Raw genomic sequence first — 26,165 nt, forward strand, 5'->3', positions numbered from 1 at the left:
GTACTGGTATTTCACTTGCGTAAGCAATACAAACAATAGCAGCTTCTACAACACTCACCATTTACTACTCACTCACATCTTTAAAAATTATGTTACTTGCACAACAACGTATCTAAAGAGTAAAAACGCTTTACACCGGCACGCAAAAGTTTTTCCGCGCAACAACCCCCGGTCCCTTCAAACGTAAAAAACTCTGCTTCGTCCCACGGTAGTGTATACAACTTGACACTAAACATTGTGTTTAAAACTCTAAAATAAGATTTCAGTGCAGTCTGAGAAATATTACTCCAGCATCATACTAGAAACCAAAGCCCTGACCGCAAGTCTCGACCTACTGCCGAGCTTAAAACCTTTATACTTTCTGATTCAGAACTTTTATTAGGGGCGCCATTTGCTGCACGTCGCAGCAACCAAAATGGCAAAACATTAGTTGCTGCCATAGCAATAGGATTCGTAACACGCGGAACCACAAAAGCAACCTAATTTGAAAAAAAAAAAGAAAGAAACTTTTTTGGTTCTAAGAAACTCGATCTGCCACGCCCAATCAGAAAACCGGGCATTATATTAAACGGCCATTCTAAAGGTCCAGCAAAAAAAACAAAAAAAAAAAACAACAATAACGAGAGCGACAACAAAAGGCCCGTAACCTAAATGCTAAGAAATAAAACGTCCAAAACGTCGTAATGCAGCCGAAGCACTGAGCAGCGCGACAACAAAAAGAACACCAATATCGCCAATAATTGCCTCCGTATACAATGCCGCATCAAACTCTGACAAGGAAATTACGTGCGAGTCTGCATGCGAGAGTTCCCGACGCGAAAGAAGAAAAAGGGCCGTCAGGTTGCGTCACGGAAACCGAAGCGCAGCTCTTGAAAAGAAGCAGACAGCTCGAGTGACGACGCGTCCACGTCTGACGTATACGATCAAAGCCTCCCTATTCAACCGTTCTATACGCGCTAATTAACGGTACAATGCGTCCTTGCATACTTTCGAGGCGCGAAGGCCAACACACGCCGGAGAAGCTCGATTTCAAGAATGCAGGCGAGCTGGTCAGGAAACGCCGTAATCTAAATCCTGAGACATTTTGCGTCCCGTTGTCCGTTATTTTATTTATCCGCGTCTCAAACCGCAGACAGTCTGCAGACATTAGGGAGTTTTAGGGAACCGTTTCTGCACTTCCGATACGGTACGAACTGCGCATGCGCTACTGCAGAGGACTCTCACTTGCGCAGTTCGTCTATTGAACGGCCCAAAATCGGTTCCCTAGAATTCTCTAGTAGGGAGTTCTAGGGAACCGGTTTTGCACGTCCGATACCGCGCGAACTGCGCATGCGCTACTGCAGAAGATTCTCACATGCGCAGTTCGTATTGAACGGCCCATCGTACCGTAACGGATGTGCAAAAGCGGTTCCTTGGAATTCCCTAGTAGGAAGTTTTAGGGAATTGTTCTTGCACTTCCGATACGGAACGGACTGCGCATGCGCTACTGCAGAAGATTCTCACATGCGCAGTTCGTATTGAACGGCCCATATCCGTACCGTATCAGTAAAACATAAAATAGCGCAACAGAAAGACAAGGACAAGAAGTATACAAGACAGGCGCGTACCGTATCGGATGTGCAAAAGCGGTTCCCTGAAATTCCCTAGTAGGGAGTTTTAGGGATCCGTTTTTGCACTTCCGATACGGCACGAACTGCGTATGCGCTACCGCAGAAGACTCTCACATGCGCAGTTCGTATCGGAGAACCCATCGTACCGTATCGGACGTGCGAAAACGGTTCCCTAAAACTCCCTATTGTCTGAGTCGTGTTTCTTCCCTAGATGACAATCCTGCCACCTGTCGGCAGACGTATGAAGCAAACATGGTTCGATCATCTCCGAAGATGACGAAAATAATCCCTGGAGAAGAGGGACAAATGTCAAACACAAATCTCCAAACACAGCTAGGTGACCGGTGAGCATTAAAATTGTCTCCGTAGTCTAAACGCGCAGTGGGACTGCGCGTAGTAGATTACGAAGCTTAACACGGCACGGGATGATTACGCGAAAAACATTTGTCACACGAATTTCCTCAAAATTAAGCAATGACCAGAAAAAATAAAAAAAACGAAAATTGCACGAAATTTGGGACATGCGAAAGTCGTTCCACGCTATTTTCGGAGACCGAGGGTATATGCTTCGCGTAAAACTTGAGTATATGATTGCGTTAAAGATATATGTTCAATTTCAGTATACGATAAATACTAACGCATGATTCATTCGTAGTCCCTCTTATTTTTTTAATTTATGAATTATTTTTACATGTTCTCAATTTCACGAGATTTTCGGTCGGGTTTTCGCCCCAACCGCATGCATGCGCAAAACGAACCAAAAATCACACAAAATTCAAAACACAAAAAATATAATTTCACAAACCTAAAAAAAAATAATAATAAAAAAGAAAAACGAATTACACGGGGGTTTTAAATTTAGCAGGTATGCGTTTTCATATAACCATATTTGCGATATACAGCTCGTAATTGTCTTCGCTTTTCGAAAATAGTGTGGCACGATATCGGATCTTAAACTTTTCCGTTTTTTTTTTTTCTTTTTTTCAAACATGCGTTTTGGCTTTTTAGCGAAAAAGACAATAGCTTCACACGAAACGTTGGCCCAAAAAGGACACGCACGTAGTCAAAGATAGGCAGAACGCATACATCATTCCAATGTTTACAAGCCCTCAGCCCAGCACGCGCATGTTCTTCGCTTCGCAAAGCGAGCAAACAACGCGCCATACGCGCCAACACTGCAAATAACACCGACCAGCAGCCCTTTTCTGGAGAGGTCTATAAGCCATTCTAATATCTGCAAGTCCTCCGCCCAGCACGGGCATGCGTGCAAACCACGCGCCATACGCACCAACACTGAAAGTAAAACCCGCCAGGAGTCCTTTTCTGGAAAGGTCTATATAGGCTCTTGCGAGCGTTTCACGATTCAGACCAGTTTTCTTACATCGAAGCATGCACATCGCTACTTACACAGAAATAGGCAAGGATCGTTCCTCTCTCACCTTGACGGATCATACGCTGTGCACGTGCCATCCAAATCCATCAGTGCCACCTCCATCGCGGGTCCGGTAACAATCATCTCAACCGCGGTATATACCGAGCCACTTTTTTTCTTCCCCGCCAACTGAAATCGCCTGTCAGAGTTTGAGCGCGAAAACGAAACTTGCTCTCCGCTTGGCAGACGACGCGCGCAGCGTTCACGCCGTCTGCTTTGGAACGCAACCGGAGTTTGGAACCGAAACTATCATCTTTTTCTCTCTCTTTGTCCCTCTCCTTTCCGCAACCTTCTCTCACTCCTTGACTGCGTCTTGCAGAAGACCGACCGACGCCCACAGCAAATCGCGTCGTTTGCTAAAAGCGAACACTCCGCTGCGAACTTTTGAGGGCAAGACACGAAGCTGACGTCAGACTTTATTTTTACTGCTTGGGAAAAAAACGACACCTAACAACGTTCACAGAAACATTTCACTTGGGGCAAAAAAAAGTTGCGTAAAAGGTTTTTCTTTTTTTTTTTTTTTTTTTCACGACAAACGGGCTATGTTCGAAAAGAATTTGAAGATGGAGAAAGTACACTCCAACGGTTTCGAGGAAAGATATATATATATATATATATATATATATATATATATACACACCGCATGCAACAAGACTGATAGTGATGGTTAGAAACTTTGAGCGTTGGCGAAAACTTAGTCACATGTAATCACCCGCAACGACGTGTGTGACTTGCTCCTAATAAATATGACATTGCATAAATTAAACAGCCGATGAAAAGTAAACAATATACACGCATTAATACAAACGATAATAAACTGCCAACTTCGATACGAAAAATGTGTGTTGTTCCCACAAGCACATAGTTCAGTGCATATGCATGTAATACCCAAAATTTAACAAACGTTAACCCCGATATTTTCTACTACATAGGGTACATGTTCGCATTGTCAGAAACTTGTAGCAGCGCGAACTCGCTACCAAGATACGTTATCAACCCGCCTAAAACGCATAAAAAACACGCATAGCAAAAATAAGTCGAAGCAGTTTAAGTCGACAACCTCCACATTCCCATAAATATTTACGCTCGAATAAATATCTCCAGGACAGCCGCCAAAACACTCCACTAGAACAAAACAAAAAACTCAAAGAACAAAACATCAATACTCAAAATTACCCAGTTCCCTCAGCCTCTGCTTACATTAACCTCATATAAGCAGATCTTATTAACAAAGGTCTACATACTCATGAAAGTGAAGACCGATAACGGCTTCTCAGAAAACCAAGGTGGATGACAGTAAACACCATATTGCGAAGCAAAATTCTGCTGTGTGTATGTTTAGACACGGGGCTTTTAGCTAACTCCAATTCGATCCTGTTGTCTCTCCTGTAGGCGAGAAATTTAGCTAGCCTGGGGTTTTCAACGTGCACCACGCAGTTGTGATACACGTTTCTACGCACGACCGTACACCGGTACGGTGCTCGTCTAGATGAAAACAGGAAAGGATGGGGACTGAACTGGGAAGAAAACCAAAAACAAACGCACTAACCAAACCAAAGATGCTGATTTAAGCCACGCCCGCAAAGCAGGACCACAACGCCGCTCATCCCTTAGCAACGGCATCGATCAATACGTCTAAAGAACCAAAAGAAAAAGCTTTCTGAAATAAAATCGAATTAAACTGCATGACACATGTCCAAAGGTTGAAACACAAATTCCGAATGACATTTGCTTCCATCGACAAAAAAAAACAAAAAAAAACACTTCCACGTTTTCAACGCACCACTCCGCACACATCAATTCCCATTAACCAACCCCACCGGTAGAAAAAAAAATATATATATCACGCACAGGAACGAGCATAAACACACTCAAAACAAATTCCGTTACGACGACCGACTCACCGTTGGACAGCATAAACACACTCGTAGATACTTCGCATTCCACCTCAACGCGTACGGCCCCAAACTCATCTATTTCGTTTTCGCGATCGAGCTGTTCTACAACTTTCGGCCAACGGCTTTCAGTCCTCCCCAAGTCCGCACACACACATCACTACTGAGCACCTCGGAAGAAGAAAGAAAATGAAAGCGAAGCATTTACGTGGGTACAAAGGAAGCACTCAAACGCCAAATTCGATTTGGAATGACGTCAGACGCGCAGCCGAGTCAATCGCCCTCTCTCCCCCCATTTCCTCCTCTCTACACGCCAGGGAGACGGGATTATCCCCGATGACGTCATGAGGGCCGCTCGACTTTTCCACCCCCCGACGAGATTGAATCACCATTTCACTCCCTCACCCGCGCGAGGCGAGGGGCAAAAAGGATGGAGTCATAAAACTCAATACCAATCACTCCAATCATTCGAACAATGAACGCGATAATCCCGCGGACGATAAATAACTCCAGCCACGTGGATGTGTCAGCCGCCGTCGAAAGACAGAAAGACAACAGCAGCCAGAATCGTAGCCAATCGAGCACCGAACTGTCCCCCACCCCCCTCCCTTTTTTTTTTTTTTTTTTCCCGTCGTAAATTGGTATAGCAGACGACATTTACAGTTAGCAGACGACGCCGAAAAACAACTGGTTGGATTGACGTCACCTGCTCGGCGCCAAATCTCCACTGAAGCTGCACATGTATGTATAAAATAGCGCGGTGCCGCAACAATTCTTAAAAAAAAAAAAAAAAAAGTAAAAGCGTTTGCAACTGCCGGAAGTTTAAAAATGGCTACCCCGACAACGACGCAGACGGTATGGAGGCATTCCTGCACGGAGGCGACCGCTTCTGACTCACGTATTAACGACGTCGTCTGTTGCTTGAAATGTACCGTTTCGCTTTCGCCTCGAGTGCAGAGAAACAACCGCATTGGCTAAGATAACAGCCCCTTTATTTCTTCTTCTTATCAATGTGCTATGACCAAGAGCCTACTCCTGACTCAAGATGATATCGACTCATATTTCAAGTACGCCATTACCGCTTGGATACTGACCGGTTGTAAAACAAATTAAAAAAAAAAAAAAAAAGTAAAACAAGAATTTGGTGACAAATAAAGGAGCGCAAACTAGGAAGGATGTCATCATTTCAGGTGCACTTGTTCGTGGTAAGCCTCCAAGTTTAATTGATATCACACCAATTACAGAAACGATAAACTATAATTAATCACAAACGTCATTAAACAACCCCCCCCCCAAAAAAAAAAAAAACGAAACCAAAAAGAAAAAAAGAAAAAAAAAAGATTACAGTGATACGTGTGGCGCATGTACAAAGTATCTACAGACCGTAAATCAACACGAAGTAAATGGACGGCTGAACAAATAATGGGATTAGCAACTTAGATCAAACCGCCCGCTTTTGACTCGCACCGGATTACCACGGCTAATCCGCCACTAATCCCGAGCCCACTCGCACGCGACGAAAACCAGTCCCTCTTCCCCAATATCTCCCTCCAGCTCAATTTCAAAATCGTGTGGGGTGCATAAAAAAAAAAAAAAAAGAGTAAAAATATGCGCGTTCCCGATAAAAGCTGCAGAACTTCCCCCGAAACGTCGGCTCCTCCGCCCGCACGAGAGCCCCGCGGCGAAGCCAGTTCAACGAAGCTCGCCCGACGTCAACGCTGCCAGAGTCGCTCGGCCCTTTTTGGCTGCTGGAACTAAATTGCACGGTAGGCATTCCGAGCATAACCAGGACACTATACATCGATTCCTTTCCATACAATTTGTCTTGCTGTTTTTTTTTTTCCCTGTTTTTAGATAGTAACGGAGTGACGGGATTCTTAGAAGTGGTTCACCCAGGCGAAAAAATGCGCGTCAGGCTGTGTACAGATCCGCGGCGTCAATATCCCACAGAAAGAAGACAGTTACCGAGAATGAACGAGTATGAATGAACTGCTTTCTAATATAAAAAAAAGAAAATGAACGAGTATGAATGAACTGCTTTCTAGTATAAAAAAGAAAAGAATAGCCTATTCCTCTATTGGAAAAAAAAATACATATGCACCCATATTCCATACTATGAAAGAGATGCGAAAGATACAGACGAAAAAGAGAAGATTAACGTGGTGGACTAGAAAGGAAGGTGTGGCTAGGGTAACTCTATGTGCTCCGCTTGCGGAGCAGAGTATCGCGACGATCTAAATTATTGTTTTTAAATATAATTGAGAAGAGGAAACCACCTGGGCGTAAGACGTGTTTTTTTTTTTTTTTTTTTTTTTTTTTTTCATCGTCAAAGAGTCAATCGGACCAGTGGCACCAACCATGTCCTCGATCGACAGGGTGTTCAAGCTGCTCGGTTACAAGCTTGACCGCAAGCTGGGAGACATATCATGGCCCGCTTTCGCGAAGACCGGCGTCCGGCACACACAAGCGCCAACCCCCTCACTCCCCCCCCCCCCCCCCCCCCCCCCTTCCCCTCCCCGGAGCTCCACCACGGGGTACGGACTCCCTGCATCCCCGGAAATTCGGTCGGATCGTCTGCATGATGGGCAAGCAGGGAGCCCTCGCAAGGCACTCGAGTCTGGCCTGCTAGAAGTCAGCAGCCCATCATGGCGGCCACGCGAAAACCACAGCTATACTCTGTTTCACCTTATGATGTACCGCAGGAAAGGCTACAAGCGCGAGCTCCTTGCTCTAGGGCACATCTCGGCGGCACAAGCTCTCGTGCATTAAGAACAGCTCCCAACGCCATGAGCTCGCGCTTCTAGCCTTCTCTGCGGTACAACATAAGGTGAAACGGAGTATAGGCCTGACGCTCTGCTTCACCCTCTTCATCATCGTCATCATTCACGATTCATTTGTACTAGTATAACATTACATCATTGTTAGAAACGGCGCCGCAGGCCTTCAAGGGATGGGCTAGTGCCACTAAATAAGCTACGCTTCAGAGTAACGACACTTGGCCATATTGTGGCTTAAAATCATGGTTGCCAGTTATCTGAAGCTTTATCTGAAACCACAGGAAATGCTTTTCCGCCCTCCACAAATGTTTAAACCGTTCGCGACAGAGCAAAGCAATATTACGTTACCTTCCTAACACCGAATCTAATGCTGAGGAAGTCGCACTTTTGAATCATGACGATCGGCTGTTACGTCTGTTCTGCATACGAGCCAAAATGGCGGCGCCCACAACAATGTCGGGGAACGGAGTGCCGATACTCTAAGCGCAGCTTATTTAGTGGCTCTAGTATGGGCGATTTGACTTTCTCCTTAGCTAAAATAAATATATCACTTTATACCCCTGTTACACGGCACACTTAACCGCGGTTAACTCAGCTTTAACTGCGGTTACGTGGCAGCACAGATGCCGCACTATACCCTCGCACAGCTATTTCAAAAGAAGTGAAGAGAGCGCGTGCACTGCTTTGATGGGTGCTCAAGATGCTCAAGCGCACGTTCGCCCATAGCTCTGACTGCATCGCCGCAGAATGTTGTCGGCAAGTATTGTGCGCTAATTGTGGTTTAGCGTAACTGCAGTTAAGTGTGCCCGCGTAACGAGGGTATTATTCGAAGTCTTGCGGGAGAAGCGAACGTCACCCTTGCAAGAAACGCCATGGATCCACCGGGTATGTGCCGCCGTACATCTCCCAAATCTGTCGGAAGCGCGCGCGCGGGCTTGGCCGTCCTGTCGTCTGTTTCCTCACTGCCGCTTTGAAACTGCCCTCGCGTTATAAAACAAAATAACGCAATGACAGGTATCCGCGAGGCACGCACAACGTCCGAAGGTTCGAGCAATCTATTGCAGCGACCTATGGCAGGGACGCGCGGTGCGAGCAATCACGTGACACGTTCAGAGCGCTGCATTGGCTGGGATGCTTCGCAGCCATCAGCAGCGGTACGTCGTAACCTGAAACAGAATTATAGCGGCGGCGACTAGGAACCGAACACCGCGTACAAGACGCCCTTGTTGTCCAAGTAGCTCGGTTAGGTGTCGACTAACAACATTCCGCGCGATTCGGCGCATTAGATGTCTTTGTTGACAGACGCTGGAGCTTGGTGTCGTGTGAACTTCGTATACTTGGCGTCTCTGATCCCATCGTTTTCGAAAAAAAAAAGAATAAATGAACGGAATTTCGGAGACCTCTAAATAGTCTCAAATTACTCGTAAAGGGAAGCTTTATCTAGTGCGAAAATTCGCACCACGTTACCTTCTCTGGCTTCTCGAGTCTTTTACTGCGAAGTGTGCTTGGAGTGCGATAAAACCAAGATGGCTATAATTGCCGTTTTCCCACGAAACACCGAATCGCGCAGTCCTCGAATGAGCCACCGGGTCTGCACAGTGCTGTGCACGTCAGGCGACCCCCCCCCCCCCCCCCCCAAAAAAAAAGAAAATAAATAAATAAAAAAAAAATACATTAGGGTTCGTTTTTTTTTTAATAATAATAAAAAAATAAACATTTTAAATCACACAATTGTTAGATTCGAACAATTATTGGAATTTCAATAATATAAAAAAATCGTCAAAAATAAAAAAAAATTGGAAAAAGGGGGGGGGGGGGGATACGGATTACTTTACGGCAAGAAGATAAAGACAAGGAAACCGGGGCATGCGTTCGGAAGTTGCGAGCGGACACTGGCACCCTCTATCAGCTATGGCCTTGGAACACATCCAAACTGCGAAAGACTATAGGTTTTCAGCATCGGCGAGATCAAATTTACGAGCTATGTCTATGGGAAATTGTAGCTTACAAGTAATTATGCCATTGTCAGAATTTTCGCGACCCCTCGGTAAAAGAATGACGCGAGACATATTTAAGCCGATCGCAAATGTCCGAACCACGGACTCAAACCGTAACCGACAACCGTTTAGGAACCAAATGTTTTCAGTAACCGGAACCGAAACGGAACCGTTATCGAACATTTATGGAAACCGTAACCGTAACTGTAAATTAATTACCGGTAACCGATATTGACCGAAAAATAAAAATATAAGTTTTGCTCAAGAATGACCCCGAGGGGGAATCTTGAAATGTCGTGGCCATTCGACAGAGTTGCCGTCAGTGACTGGTGCACCTGCTAATGCATTTCCGTGCAATCTGAATTGGAAGCGACCTTTAAATTCATATAATGCAGGAAATGCATTATAGGTAAGGTCCCGTGCTTTAGGAGTTTATATTTCGTCAAATTAGGAGGGTGTTTCTTGGAACTTAATTTTTGACAAAAATTCGAGTTTATCGCAGTTTATTTTTGTTTGATTCCCAATTTTTCGAAATTCGGAGTTTAATTTCTAAATGTTTCCTATTATAAATAAACAAAATCTGGGTGTAAACGTATGCTAGATTTAAAAAAAAAAAATTAAATGCGCTTATATCAATTATTATTTCTTCAGGTAGACATGGCGTTGGTGCCATTGCCAGTGGGAATACTAATTTGTACCACGACAAACGTTGCACGCAACTGTCGCTTCGATAAACGTCGATGCCTTAAAATCAATAAACTTCGGGAGGTGGTCGCTGAGAAGCTCGTATTCATCCCACCCTATTCCAACCCACGGCCATGATAGGTGGAGTTATGAAGGCTGTCAAGTTCCCACCCAGTGGGAACTTTCTGAGGGTTATTTGCAAACGCTGCCGAACAACAAAGTAGCGATGTTTATTTTTATTATATAGAATGCGATGGTCCCCGAGTAGCGGGGGTAACATGTATGCTTGGGTACCAAACTTTATAGAGCATGCAGTGAACAAGTGTTAATCGGAGCTAGGAACGTGCGCAACTTTTGAACAAGTAGAAGTACTAAGACGTTTTTGAGTTCTTGTTATTGCTACTGTCCCGTTGTTGAATATCTGGGACTACTTTAAACCGCTTATTATACAGCGGCTGTCTAGGATTTTAATAAAACAAATGATTGGAGAAACCAATCATTTGTTTTAGCAACATGTAACCGGTAACCAAAACCCTAAAACTTACAACCGAAACGAAACCGATATCAACAAAAAACGGTAACCGTAACCGAAAAGTTTCATTTATTTATTTATTATTTTTTTTTTTTTTCGGTTTGAGTCTCTGGTTTGAACACGTACTTTCCGATAGATGGCGCCAGTGCCTTTATTATCTCGTCGTACGAGATTTACGAGCCCTACGGTATGAAGACTACAGATGACCCGCAGACAAGAGCAACAACAAAAGAAACGGCGCGTGCGAAGAGACCAGATTCGCGTGAAGCTGTCTGCGCATGCGCATTGCCGACAGCAGCGCCACCGCACCCGCGTGACGTCAGAGGGCCGAATTTGCGTATAATATACCCTGTATCCAACCTACCGCCTCGCATCCCTTGATTGACGAAGAACGGTATCAGCTGGTCACGTACTTTCGGTAAAGAATCAAGGGTAAAGCAAACGGTATGTTCTACCGAAACAATGTTAAAATAGAAAACATTTAGAGCACCCCAAATTGAGGCTTTTGTTCAAATTCTAAAGGTTCTGATAAAACAGCATTTCCTAAATCAGACAGGAAACAAAGTGTATGTATTTTATCATGAACACCGATAACTTTTTATATGTAGAACTCCACAATAACGAAAATTGGCATGTGAATGTACTAACGTTCGGGTTGTTCCCAAACTTTCATCCACTGCTGCAGGAAATTTAGATTTTTTTTTTCTTCTTATTTTACTGTATTTATAGTGTTATCGAAAAATATATAGAAACCTAAGCAAGAAAGTTGACACAAACAATAGACCTATAGGACAGTCCATACCAATAGTTTAGCAATAAAGTATTGTTATGGACTCTCCTATACGTCATCAAGTTCGAGATATATCCTTGCTAAATCTCTCATTTAAAAAAATAATAAAAGAATACACCGTCAAAATATTGCAGCTTATTATATACATTTAATAGCTATAGCTTTATTCAGAAGTCGTGCCACGTCCCGCTCTGGAAGTGTGCTTTCCCCTTAGCACGCGGGTGAGCTGCAGCAAAAGAAGATACGCAAAATGGCGATGTCCATTCTGCGGTTGTCCATGCACTGTAGTGCAAAAGTGCATGGTGAGAAGCGCACTCAACCAAGCTAGCTATCCTGTCAGAACAGACCACGGATACAAGAAACATTGGGGAAACTTTCGAGTACTTTCAGAGTTTGATAAAGAAAAAAATCAAATAGTAGATTATTTGACTCGATAATCAAACGTCCTGAAACTTTGCACAAGCCTACTATAATAATCGTGGTCGTGCAGCGAGGCCTGAGCTATTATATTATAAGTATCAGTTAAGTGATATTGACTTTTGGCGCAATGTTGGCGCAAATTTCTTAAAGTTTGGCAAAATGTGGCAAGATGTAGCAGTGTAAGCACTTTGGCGCAGTTTGGCGCCAATGACGCAGCAATTACACCACCGCTGTAGTCGCAAGCGATTATAAACGGTCGCAACGCATTGACCACACTCAAACACAAATGAGTGCGCTAGCCCTGAGCGTAAATGAGTGCGCTAGGCGCGTGTTTGCGCTAACCGTGCTGCATATTTAGAACTCACCCTTCGGGAGCGCTGTGCCGTCGATTCAGCGACTCTGTCCCCGTGGTGAGCACCGTCGGACAGCAGAACATGCCGAAGCGCGACGGATCGGCCGACGAGTCACTTCACCACCGATGAAGGAGTACCACGCACCGGACGTCTATAGACCACGAGATCGGGACCAGGATCCGTACCACCGCCCGCAAACACAACAACAACAGCGAATCGCAGCGCAACCAACAACGAACTCGTAGTAATCTAGTAAACCGCCGAAAACGACACAATCAGATGCGATTTCTAGACCCTCACCGGACCACTATGAAGTCAACGAATGTTTTAAAAGAAGCGCAACGAGACCACCGGAACCACATCGAAGGAAGCGGCGGAAGAGCTACGTCGACGTCGAATCCTTAACGCGGATAGTGAACTTTATAGACCACCCATTCGATGGGGGAGAGGTCAATAGACCAGGATGAAAGCCTCTCCTCACATTCCTTCCAACTCTGAGAAGGAACTGTCAGACTCCCACGTTGTAGACGAAGCAGGAGCGTGAAACCGTGCAGAACTCGAGACAAGCGTCGGGTAGACCAGCCGAGACCACCACTGCTAATTCCAATAAATTTCACACCACGTAGACGTTTCATCTGTTGGGGTAAGAACTCGAACTTCAACACCGTACTCCAACGGCCTCGCGTGTCAACGACCGGGAAAAAATAATAATAAAAAAAAAAAATTATTCGTAAAACAGTTGCGCTATGAGCTGTTACAGCTTTCTTAATCTCAGCTCAAATCTCAAACAAACACAAAATGGGCGATTAAATAGACAAAAAGCGACGCAAGTTATCCCAAAGCGTCCACACCATCTGTCAAGTTGGTGACAAGACCAAACATACGTCGCAGAGAAAGAAAAAAAAAAAAACAAATCTATCCCGGAAATACGGTGTGGAGTTACGAACTCGCAGAGCAAGGCATTAGAGGGGGCTGAAACGAACACGCCTTCGCAAGCTCACATCTCTCCGAAGGGAAAACAAAATCTCGCTTCCGAGTTTGGAGTACCAAGAAAAAACAAACTTCGACGACGATAACCTAATAACAAGATACTTAGGTCATCCAGTCAACGGTAAGGAAAACAACAGCAGCAGCGGTCAACGAGGACATAACCAGATTATTGCACCTCCTTCAACAAAATAGGCCAACACAGATAACGATATCTTGGCTTATCACTGGGTGTAGCTATACAGTGGCGAGAGAGGAACAGGGAAACGAAATCCTACGTCACAAATTAGCTACTGAAAATTCAAAAATCAAAATGGGAAACCGATTAAACAGCGTTCCGGTACACGAAAACAGCGACTGGCAGGGAAGAAAAAAAAAAAAAAAAGATGATTGATTACGCTGATCTGACTCGTTTAACAGTACACGAAACAACCCCACGTTTTCGATCGAAAGTGAATAAGCGAAAAAGAAAAAAAAAAAACGAACACGAGATAATTTTGTTCGCAAACAAGCGCTGACGTTGCCCTAACTACGAGACACGCCCGTCCCTGCTAGTCGCCGTCGTGGGCTCCCGAAGCGCCAGAATCCATCCACGCCGGCTCTGGGATCCCGGCGCCGCTGCGAACCAATCCACCGCCGCCACCACCATCCAAGCAGGAAAACACACGACGACCAGCTCGCGCACTTCGTACACCGCGAGCCAGCGACCGGGGGTGGAGGGGTGCCACCAGAGTTCACGGGTGGTAGTCGCCGACGCCACCCAACGACGACGACCGACCCAGACGGGGAGAAAAAAACCTCATTCCAAACACGAAATTCTCAACAAAAAAAGCATCGAAAAAGACCAGCCTCTTCCTCATCCGGAGCAAACGCGCGCATGGCCACTAAGGTTCCGCGAAGCGCGGGAGAGAGATCCAGTCTCCTCCTCGCCCTTTTCTCCCCACACCGTTTTCCTTCCCTAACGTTCCCCACGTTCTCCCGAAAGACACCGATCACGTCCCTTCACTCCCGCCAAAATCTCCCCAGATAGTGTTTTCTTCCCTAACATTTCCCGCCCTCCCCGAAAAGACACCGATCACGTTCTTCGACCCCTTCGCCCCCAAACCCATTCCTACCGAAACCTCACGAGGTTCATATCAAAATTCCCCGTCGGTTCTCAAACACCGCATCGGCAACATACCTAAAGGTTCACATCAACCAACTTTTCTTAAAAATTTATTTCATTCAAACCTCAGTATTATCTGGCTCTTCCCTCGACACGGGACTGTCGTCAAGGGGTCGGGAAAGTGCTGCCCCACTTCCCTAAAAACTCGCTCACCGGTCTTCCTCGTACTCGCTTGACTCTAAGATAATTCTCTAGATTCCAAATTTTCCTCGCACACTCACAAAGTTTCTAAACGGGATGAAACTCCCCAACTCTTCCCGCAGGCAAACTTCCCTAGATTCTCCAAGTCGCAACCAAGATCTTCCCCAAGCACGTTCCCTGTATTCCAACCTTTTCCCCTAGATTCCAACCTCCTCCTCGTTTAGCTCTAAGAACCCTGCCTCTTCCCCAAAATCCCTCTCGAGTCTCCTCTTCCCTGTCACCCCTCACCCAATCCTCTATGTTCCCTTTCCTCCTTGCCCCTGCTGAGTGACCTCCTCCTTCTCTCATCGATTCGCTCGAGCGGAAGCGCGTGCGGTGATCCTTCTTCCGGTTCCGCATCTACTTTTTTTTTGCTTCCCTTTTTCTCGTCTGGTTTCGGTTTCGTTTTTCTCAATTATGCCGGCGGTTTTTGACGTCACTGACCGCACAAATACCATGGACGGAAAGCGAGACTGCACACCCGAATAGCAAATTCAATAAAATACGTAATAAAAAAACTGAAGCCAAGGAACGGTGAGGGATAAGGCCGCCAACCAGGCGTGTCGTCTGCTATCGAATATTGAGCCGAGTCCGGCTGGCCCCTTCGCTCGAGTATCGCTGCCTGAAATTCTTAGCCGTTTCAAAGAACTAAAACGTCAATCAGCACGCATAATTTTCCTTAAAGCTTCATCCAGATCTAATATAACCTAAATTTAAAATAAAATAACACGTTACGCTTTGAAAAGCCTTGTGAACGACAAAATGAAGTAAAATCCCCAAAACGTCCAAGCCAATAAAATATATGTGGCTCGTACATTAAAACATTATATGGTCTATACTGACCTATTGGGGGTCGTAACTATAGATATTGCCATGGCAGAATGAGCTGACAATAAAGGGCACAGAAAAGGTGGACCTATAGCTACGCATCCACCTTGAATACACATGTAAAGAACACATGAAACTAATCTACAACAAAAAAGTTGAGTGTCAATACGAGAACGCACACAGCTGCGCGGTATATTACATAGATAAGTTGTAAAAAAAATATTTCGACAAAAGGAAAAAAATAAAACACCACGTACGTTACATTATCATGTATGGATACCTCCTAAAGAACTAGGACTGTATCCCGCATGTCCGGCAGCACAATCTGTGGCGGAACCACGTCATTGCAGCTTCCGGCAGACCAACGTAGAGGGCGCCAATTCGCCCACCACAAACAGACTTTTGCCACGTGACCCGTTCGATCGTTTCTGCAACGTGACGTACACATACCCTAGCAAGGTGATTAAAACCGGTCACGTGACCAACAAGAAGCCAAGCATCTGGACAGGTATCAAATGTACAACTTCTGATGGGCGGCACACGACGAGGCACGAGACGCTTCGGGGCTCTCCGCTCGCGTACGCGGAACCATCGTAGGACGGACGAACGCAACTAACTGTTCGATCCGCGTCTCTGCTCGTCCCGATCACTGGCTAAATTTCTCATCCACGGCGTGAACCAGCGCCGCCACTTCGAAGGTGGGCCGACTTCCTCCTCTCGAAACATTCAACGCCTACTTTACTTAGACCCGGTTCCAGCTCGGCGGATGAACAAACCGAAAGTTCGTCGGCTAATTTCTTTCCGAGACTGCAGGAACGACCGTCTGCTCGCCTCGGTGAATTCTGTGCGTTTGTTTGTCGAAGCGTGGAATGTTTTCTTGGCGCAAATTCATCCGTCCGTCCGTGCGCTTCCCCGCTAAATTTAGACGGAAAATTGGCAACACGTGACGTCACGATATCAGGTGATACCACGACTTGACGCCGTGACGTCGGGTTACCTGACGTCAATTTGTCCGCTCCGTTTAGCGGGAAAATGACGTCACCATACGGCGACGTCAGTATCCTCGTTCAAATGGACCTTTTCCGAGAAGCGTTCTGCGCACGCGCGAGCGCCCGATGCCAAGCGGCGGAAGTCGGAACGAAAAATCGAGGAAAATCGGAAGGAGGCTGTATATCAGCGAGTAGAACACGTAACTGCAGCATATATATATAATTGTGTTACACAAAAAAAGAACGTCGACGGAAAGGAAAACACGACGTTTGGGTGGACGCCACGGATGCCCCTCTTTCAAGTCGCGATGCAACTGGTAGCGTAGCTCCCATTATCGATTGGTAGCGCAGGTAGGTCACTTCCTCGATTTTTAGTTCGTGCAGCCACCGCCTGGTGCCGTCAATGTGGAAAAGGTCCATTGGTGAAGATATTGACTTGGGGTCACGTGTCCTGACGTCACAGTGTCAAATCGTGGTGTCACGCGATATCATGACGTCACGTCGCCCGCCTGACGTCACGAGATGTCGGGACGCGTGGCGTCGGTTTCCCTGCTAAATTTAGTGGGGAAATTATTGAACGACGTGTTCTTCTTCACTCCTCTAAACGACTGTACCAAACAGACTTAAGGGCTTTTTGTTTGTTTGACCTATAATGAAACAAACCTTTATGTTTATCCGATTGTAGGATTCTGTTCATCGCACTAGCCTCTTCCAAACACGCGGGGGGTCAATGACCATTTCGCTACCAAAGATTCGATGCAGTCGCATCGACGCGTTCCCACCTCGCACAATATCTCGCACACTCACACACACACATTATTTTGTTTGCTGCAAGTTTTCAACGGCACAGAAGAGAAAGATCCCTAAAACAAAGAAGGATCAATTCAATCAAAAATGCAGTAGCCGGCATCCCCCCCCCCCCACACACACACACACACGCACACAAACACAAGATATCATTTATTAAAGGAGTCACGAAACGATATCGTGTTGGAATCTTCGTGACAGTTGCAGAGGCGTACTGGTCTATAGTCTGCAGCCCAAGTAATCTCGCACGGACCGCCACTCATTCGGAAGCTTCTTTGTCGCGGTGAAATTGCGAGGATCAAAGGGGACTACTTCTTTCAGTCCTGCCTTCGCAGAGCTCGATGACGTCATAGGAGGATCGAAACCACCCGCCTGACGACCGTCGAGCGGGGCTCATGAATTGGACACGGGAACTGCGTGAGCACTCGACTTCGGCTCGTAACAATTTATTTTATTCATTTATTTATTTTAAAATACTATCGGTCCCTTACGGGACCAGGATAGGAGTGGGATGCATGAGTAAACTGAACACAATAAAGTAACTACAGCCCAAGAATCAGTCGTCAAACATATACAAACCAAGTTCGCGCTACCCTGCGCCGGAACAAACACAATGCATACATGAAACTATGTGCAATATTCACAAAAGAATACAACAAACTCAACCCGCGCGCATATCAAATGTTGAAATAAGAGATGCGAACTCCCCCCGGCTACATGGATGATGCACCTACAATGTTTTCCGGTAACAGGTTCCAATCTCGTGCAGTGTGCAAGCAAAATGAATATCTCGAACAATCCTTACCAAACCTTTGTTCTTTCACGTGCCTTCCGTGCTTGTTTCTCGTTATTCGCGTCTTCTCTTCACTGATATATCGATTCTTGTCGATCAGTAGTAAGTTGTTTATAATGATGTAAAAAAGAGTTAGCCCTTTCTGTTTCCTGCGAAGTTGGAGCAACGGTAAATTGGCTTCGCCGCAAAGAGGGGACACAGATTCCTGTCTTCGCTACCGCGAGTAAACAAAACGCAATGCCCGTCGCTGAACACTTTCTAATTTTAACTGCATTTTTTTTTTTTTTTTTTTTACATGCGAATCCCAAGCTTTGCACGCGTGTTTTAAGATGGGGCGCACTAACATCTTGTATTCAATCAGCTTAGTTCCCCCGACGCAAGTTTGAGAGTGCGCCGGATGAACCCTAGTCTTTTGTTTGCTTTACCAACAACATTCTATATATGTGCTTTGTCCATTTAAGGACTGAAGTTATAGTTACTCCAAGGTACTTATAATACATAACTCCCTGAAATCTGTAGCTGAACCCCAAAGGCTGTCTTTTGTTAGTAATGGTCATGCATACGATTTTTGGCGTGTTCAGGGACATTTGCCATGATGTACACCAATCAGTTAATTTAGACGGTAACCGGACAAAAGCTCACCCGTTTTTTCACACACCCGGACAAAAGGTCACCTCATTTTTTTACTTTGTTTTTGCTACCCGAATGAAACACGGGGCCGGGATAAAGTGCGGACGCGATGGAAACTGCACAATTTTTAGGAGAACTGGTACCACCCCATCCCATGCAAAAGTGTCGACAGATAAGCCATAACAGGCAGAGGAGCAACAATTTGGGACCAAAAAAGCGAAGTCACCCTTTGGCAACCGCGCTTTTTCATTGTACGTATGTCAAGCTAGGCGTGCTTATAATGGTTAGGCACAATGTCTCTTCATTACAAATACATGGGTTTTCTTGGGGTTCAGGGTAATGTTTGAAGTGAATGGCTAAGAAAATTAAATTGATTCCGTCATTTTACGTCGTAAATGTATTTGAAGTCAATTATTATCTCAGTGTGATGTGAACGTTATGCTTCTGCTCCTTCTGCGTCGGCACCCAGAGCGAATGCTCCCCTTTGCCTGACTCAGTGATGTGATTGGCCTAAGTCATTTTGGAGCACCTTTCGGAGCCGCCAAAACAGTGTCTTGGAGCAGTAAAAGTGGCTTTTGGAGCAGCCAAGACAGTGTTTCGGAGCAGTAAAAGTGGCTTTTGGAGCAGATATTCTTAGAAAAATAAAAATATTCGTTTTAAGTGCTGTACAAATAAAGAGCACTTTGTGTTTTGACTTCTGTAGTGTTCCATGTGACGTGTTGTGACGGAAGTCCCTGCTCGTGTTTTTACTGCTGAGACATCCAACAAGTGTACAGTGCTGTAGGCGTTGACGAGTAGATCCATAAAAACACTTGCCACCGTTCCACTGGTTCCCGGCGTACCAGATTTTTTACCAAAAAAAGCAAACGTAAGAAAAAAAAAATGGATTGCAAGCGTCTCGGCTGGTGCCTCTGCCGCGCAATCAAGTTCACAAACACGTGAGGGCAACTTCAGCAGGCTTGCAGTACCGCGTGCATCGTCGCTTGAGCGGAGACAACGGCTGTTCGATCGAAACCGAAACCATGTCACTCCGCTCCGTCGCCAACTGATTCCCGAAATTGTATGCAAAATGAAACTGTCGAGCATACGACAAAAAACATGCCAGCCGCGCGTTCTTGTCAGGCAGGCAAACAAGGTACAAGCTAAACACATAAAAAAAGCAAAAAAAGGACAGAACGCATCGATGCAACAAATCGCAAGCCAGGGTCAAAAAGTTCTTGGAGCGCTTTTTGCGACGACTGAACTCGAGACAAACAAGCGCGCTGTGCCGGGTTCAGCGTGCAGACATTGCCTTCTTTGTTTTACCTCACTCCTCTTCACCAACTTTCTATCGCGGCAGATTTTTCACGTACCGGAATCCCTCTCGAAAGAAAGCCCACCGAGAGAAACCTAGGTAATCAATACTTCGACACAGCAGTCTTTGAGTTGAAGAGGGATTTTTGTAGTAATGTATATGATTGAAAGAAGGACAGGAATGTTGATGAAGATGCGGTGGTACTTAGTTTCATTTTAGAAAGCGCCATATCTGCAGCGACATGGAGACGGCAACACCCGACGTCGCGCGGCCACGGTGACTACAAGGCAGGGACCAAATATGGTTTTCTCACGACTGTTGCTTTCAGGAGCGAGTGCTTCAGTTCACAAAGTAACTCCTGCCGCTAGAAAACGCGGTTTCGTTTCACAGCACGACGGCATGGCTGGTACCTGGTACGCTATAGCGTCGGAGCTGCTGACTTAGCGCCGACGACGACCGGAGTTTCCCCCGGAACGGTGGAATTTGTACGACGGCACTCTTCAAGATAAAGACCGGACGAGCAACACCTACGAAGGATGGAATAACGGGTTCCAGAAGCTTGCCGGCCACGCCCATCCAAGCGTCTGGAGGCTATTGAATGCCTAGAGAAAAATCAGGCACTCGTTGCCACGGCACTGACACGAGCCCGGAGAGGTGAGCCACCTGTGAAGCGGGTGCGAAAAACAACTCTGCGCCTGCAGAATCGCCTGAAAAAATATTTGCGAGGAGTTTCAAGTACACCGAGATCTACCAAGACTGCTGGAGCTAGTGGTGGACTTCATTCGCTTCTAACCAATCGATAAATAACCTTGTTTCTACTCTAATCAACAAACCATGCGCCTGTCAGATTTAACTTATCGTTGCATTTTAGTGTCGCACGCATGCACCTAAGTTGTCCGCACTCGTGTTAAGACCAACATGAAATTTTCTACTGGTGAGCTTTTGTCCGGGTCTGTGAAAAAAAAAAAATGGGTGAGCTTTTGTCCGGGATTCATTTTTAGACAAATATTCATTTAACCTAATTTGGTCTGCAACAGATTTGACTTGAGTGTAAATAATACAATCATCTGCAAATAATCTGGCTTGAAGAGGTGAATCAATTATGAGGTCGTTAATGCACATCAAAAACAACAATGGCCCAAGCACCGAACCCTGTGGCGCTTCCGACTCAACGACGCTTATTGCAGACATTTTTTCTTCAATATCTACAGTCTGCTTACGATCGGTAAGAAATGCCTTGATCCAGTTAACGACGTCATTATCTCCCAAGACCGACTTTAATTTAATTAGTTTTTTTTTATATAACTGACCTTATCAAATGCTTTCTTGAAGTCCAAAAAGATTATATCTACTTGTCCCTTATTATCAACCACTTCACAAAGATAGTGCACCGTTTCTACAAGCTGTGTCACTGTCGATAACCCCCCCCCAAAAAAAAAAGCATGTTGGTAGTCGCTGAGAAGCCTGTTCCAAGAGAGATATTGTCAGACATGTTTGGAAACTATATGTTCTAAAATTTTACAGGATGTTGATGTTAAGGCAATTGGTCTATAGTTGGAAACAATTGTGGTTTCGCCACCTTTCGGTATAGGAATTATTTTACTCATCTTCCAGTCGTCTGGAAGGGTTCCCGTTGACAGTGATTTTTCGAAAATAATCTAGAAGTATCTGGCCATCCATTCTGCGTACCTCTTTAGAAAGGCGTCTGGGATTCCATCTGGGCTCATCGACCTAGACGTTTTTAGATTCAGTAATAAAGCTAGAATTCCTTCCTCCGAAAGTGTTAAGTCATCCATATCTGGACAGTCCCGAAACAAAAACTCTACAGGTGCCTCGTCATCTTTTGTGAATACGCTGGAAAAAAAAAAAAAAAATGTATTAAACTCCTCTGCAATATCCTGCTCATCAGAAATAACTCCCTGCTCTGTAAATATCTCGGAGACGCTTTTTTGTTTCTTAGTTAAATACCTCCGAAACTTACGGGGCGATTGTCTGAGGAATCGTTGCATTGTGACTTTGACGTACTTTTGTTTTGACTCTTTTATCCGATTTTTCATTTCAGCGCGCAGTGTTCCTATTTCATGTATTAAAGCTTCACTACGTTCCCAACGGAGTGTTTCCCAGCGTCTTTTCACTTTTCTTTTTAGCTGAATGGCTTCCCTTGTTATCCATGGATTTTGTACTTCTTTTTTCAGAAAGAATTTGTTTGAGTACGACTGTTTCGGGGCCTGGATTAGTTTCAATGTCGCCACAGCTTAATAATAGGATTGCTATAACATCAAAACAATCGCCAACAATGAATGCCTCGGCCGACACTCGGGTAGTGGCGTCTTGTCCAACCACTACGGTGATGAGAAGAGCCGAGCTCGCAGAATGCCTGGAGCGATCAGCACACGTTTTGTACTTCGCCGACGCCAGCGTGTGCTACGAAAAACGTTGGCGGCATATAGGCTAGGCACCACGCCACGTATCGCTGCTTGTTCTGACTTCGAGTTGAGGGGGAAAACAATGCTCACATTTCTCTTTTTTTTCTTTTTTTTTTAAGAAAAAAAAAGGGGGGGGGGGGGCGAATGCCTTGCTTGCATAAAAAGAAGAACCGAAGCATGTTTATTCAGTTATAAACGTTAGGAGAGCGATTCTAAGCATAGTATTTAGCGAAAGTAGAAAACTGAAGCTCGTTTCGTGGCTCTTTTAAAGAAGAATGTAGTCAAAAGTTCGCGCGTTTACTTGTTAAAATAAACAAAAAGAAAAGGCCAGTACCAAAACCCTTTTAATACACACGCCAAATGGCTCTTTCCTTGCTTTCGAAAAAAAATGTTTTTCTTTTTTTTTTTTCGCGCAATATTAGGTAGGGTTTTGGATGCAAACGTATATGGGCAGAAACTGAGCGAGAGGATGAGACGAGAAGGATTAAAGCAAAGCTAACAGCCTTTGTCTCTGCTCGAACGCGTTCAAACACCGAGCTTTAAAGGGCATCTCCGCCGTAATTTTGATGGTCACCGATTTCTATACAATTTTCACCATGTATTTGGATGCCCTTCCTGAGCATGTGTACAAAATGTCTCGGAAAAATATTAATTTTTTTAGAAGAAAATGAATTTTGAAATTTACATGTACACACCCAAATCACTTGCTGCAGCCCTACTGGCAACACTGAGCAAGAGCGGCACACGGAGGCTGCCATGATGGCGCTGACGTTGCCGTGACGTCACATGTTGGTCAGGGTGCTTGCTTTGTAGCTAGTTGGTGCTAGCGACTGTCTGCTTTTTGCTTATGTTATCGGTTTATACAGTTATGTAAGAGCGCGTAATGGCGACTGGAGGAAATTGGTGTTGTGTGTGGAAGCGTCGCTTGAAAACACGGTCTACTAAAACCGTCTATTGTCAGACCCCAAGATATAACAAAAAGTGCCTCCAATTAAAAGGCATAACGTCGATCAGTTTTTCTTGGCGTGCTAGCAACAAAAGCTCCCTTACCATTCCGCTTCGGAAGCGGCATCTGGGTCCACATGGCGGCGGATCACGAATGCAGCCGCCGCTGGCGGTTTTCTCGGAGGCGATGCCGGCGGATCGTATGAGAACGGGTTATCGTCATCGTCCTCAACATCTAGCAGCATATCCTCATCGTTGCTCGATTCAGACGAGCCTGATGAGTCCATTTTTATCCGCGGCACGAACACAAAACAGTGACCTGCTGCCAGGCTGGCCAGGCTCAAACTGCACACGTGCGAGTGTTTATACCATATGTGACGTCACGTCAAAATGGCGGACCAGTCGAGTGGCCAGTTAGTTTCGGTATCGGTTTCAGCGTATTTTAACGATTATAAATTATGTAAACAGTTTTTTCATCATTTAGCCGCTGCTATGGGCTAAATTTTTAGTACCCTTTCCTAAAATATGTTTTGATAAAAACGCTCGAATTGACGGCGGAGCTGCCCTTTAAGCCCACCCACTGATCATTCCAACCAGAACTCGGCGCTCTGTCTCTCTCTCTCTCTCTCAATGCATACCCCCAAACCCTCTTTTTATTTGTTTCCCCTCTTTACTAAAAAGCTAGAGATAAAAAATTCACAAATACTGGAACTCAACAACTCCAACAAAAATGTCAAAATTACAGCTAAAGTTGTATTTTTCTCCCCGTTTGTAAAATCGGTTTTCGAGAAAAAAAAAAACACAAAAAAACACCTTTATCAACGGCACTCGTCATGTCAAGCGAGAGTCAATTGCCACTCAAAAGTTGATTAGCCTCATCAATGCCTACTTCTGCAAAAAAAAAAAAAAAAAAAGAAGCAGTGCTTTTGTAAGCACGTACGGTGGCCCGTCTTGTGCTTCTCGAACGTAAAGAATGCATTCTGACCACTATAACAATCAACCAAAGGGATAAAAAAAAAGGGGGGGGGGGGGGGGGGGGGGGGCAAATGGTGTCCTCAGGCACTGCATGTTCATTTACTGATACTGCCGCTTCTTTTCAGAAGGTGCACTGTAGAAGCGGCTACATGATATTTCCAGCGAAATTGAAGCGAGGTACTACGGCAGCTAATATAGTGTATTTTCGTTTTAGACATTTATAATATAAAAGTAAAATATAGCGAAAGAATAACAAGAAGTATCTTTCAGTCTAACAGACAGCTAACGAAACAAACAACACATTTAGGACTTTTTTTTTTTTTTTTTCGCGGTGGAAAAGGGTAGGGATTGAATTACTTTGACTCACCCACGAACGCACAGTACGGGGCTGGGTTCAGTGGGGAAAAGCCTCCGAAGGCTAACCGAAACCCAGACGGCTGCAAGTTAGTCTCGCCCTCCCCCCTCCCCTCCCCCCTCCCCCCCCCCCCCCCCAATAAAATAAAAAATAATGCAAACAAGCAGCCAAGCCAAGCAGAAAACGGGCAGACAAACAAACAGAGAAGCAGACAGACAGGGGGACAAATACACAGATACACACACAAATTGACCTTTTGCACATTGAGCTTGACACCGTCGTTTAATAAGACCACGTCTTCCCTCAGAGTGGGAAGTGGGTGGGGAGCAAACCACTCGCTCGTAATTTTAAGAGAAAATAAAAATAACAAAATCAGACAAGAAAGTTAAGTTCCCTGCAGATATCCCTGACCCACGCGAAGAAAACAAAAGGAAACAACAAACAAAAGAGAGAGGAAGTTAATATGGGGCAGACGTGCCACATTAACCTCAAGCGCATTGTAAAAAAAAAAAAAAAAAAAAGGAAACAAAATCAGCTAAAGAAGCAAACAAAGCGTTGAGGGCAGTGAAAAGAAAACGGCTATAGGGAAATTAGGAAAATAAAAATAAAAAAGCGACAAAATGGCTAAACTTTTCTTCAGTTTTCTTTTTACATCATAAGCTTAAAAGCCGGGAGGGGTCGTTTACCAACACATTAAAACGAACCACGAGTGCGACGTCTCGAAATGCAAAAACTAAACAAAAACAGAGAAAATATAAAAAAACACACACACAAGAAAGTAGAAGAGGTACTCCTTCAAAAACAGTTGACCCCTTTCGTTCTTTTCCGTTTCCCGTTCTATGACGAGTCTTCGTCTCTCCTTTTTTATTCATAATTTTTTATTATTATTATTATTGTGCGCTGCTCTTCTCGCAGTCACGAAGCTGAGCGCTCAGCTCACGCGAGAACTATCTTGTACCGAAGATTACAATAAAATAAAACAATTTTAAAAGCAAAAAAAAAAAAAATATTTTTTTCAGTCAGAAAGGCTTTTCCATTAAGTATCGTCGAAAAGAATCGAGCAAATACGATGCAATGAAAAACAACAATACGGCCACGTTATCACGATGCGACGCGACCAATAAAAACACTAATCACGGGTCCCTGACGTACGTACAAATTAAGAACGCTAATTAGAAAACACGACACTCGTGACGTCACTGCACACCGATATAATGAAAGGAAAGGCGAGTCTGGTTTCCTCTCTTCTGATGTTAGCCTGAGACTGAGGCAGGAAAAGAGGAAGTTTCAAAGTAGAAGAA

At 44.9% G+C, this 26,165-nt stretch overlaps 1 protein-coding gene across 2 annotated transcripts in view; it reads right to left on the minus strand.

The window, feature by feature from the left end:
* The window catches only part of LOC8035312 (protein enabled), a 74,964-nt gene that overhangs the window by 39,971 nt on the left and 8,828 nt on the right, over positions 1–26,165 (minus strand). Inside the window, exon 1 of one of the 2 annotated variants that reach the window (XM_029976179.4) lies at positions 3,050–3,273. The exons of the other annotated variant lie outside the window; for it this stretch is intronic. Coding sequence (XP_029832039.2) covers positions 3,050–3,126 — 77 coding nt within the window. The 5' untranslated portion in view covers positions 3,127–3,273. Of the gene's footprint in view, positions 1–3,049; positions 3,274–26,165 lie in introns of those variants that run through there. 2 annotated transcript variants of the gene reach the window in all.

This window comes from Ixodes scapularis, unplaced genomic scaffold (assembly GCF_016920785.2).
Source record: "Ixodes scapularis isolate PalLabHiFi unplaced genomic scaffold, ASM1692078v2 PGA_scaffold10__122_contigs__length_95168666, whole genome shotgun sequence".
NCBI classification, from domain to species: Eukaryota; Metazoa; Arthropoda; class Arachnida; order Ixodida; family Ixodidae; genus Ixodes; species Ixodes scapularis.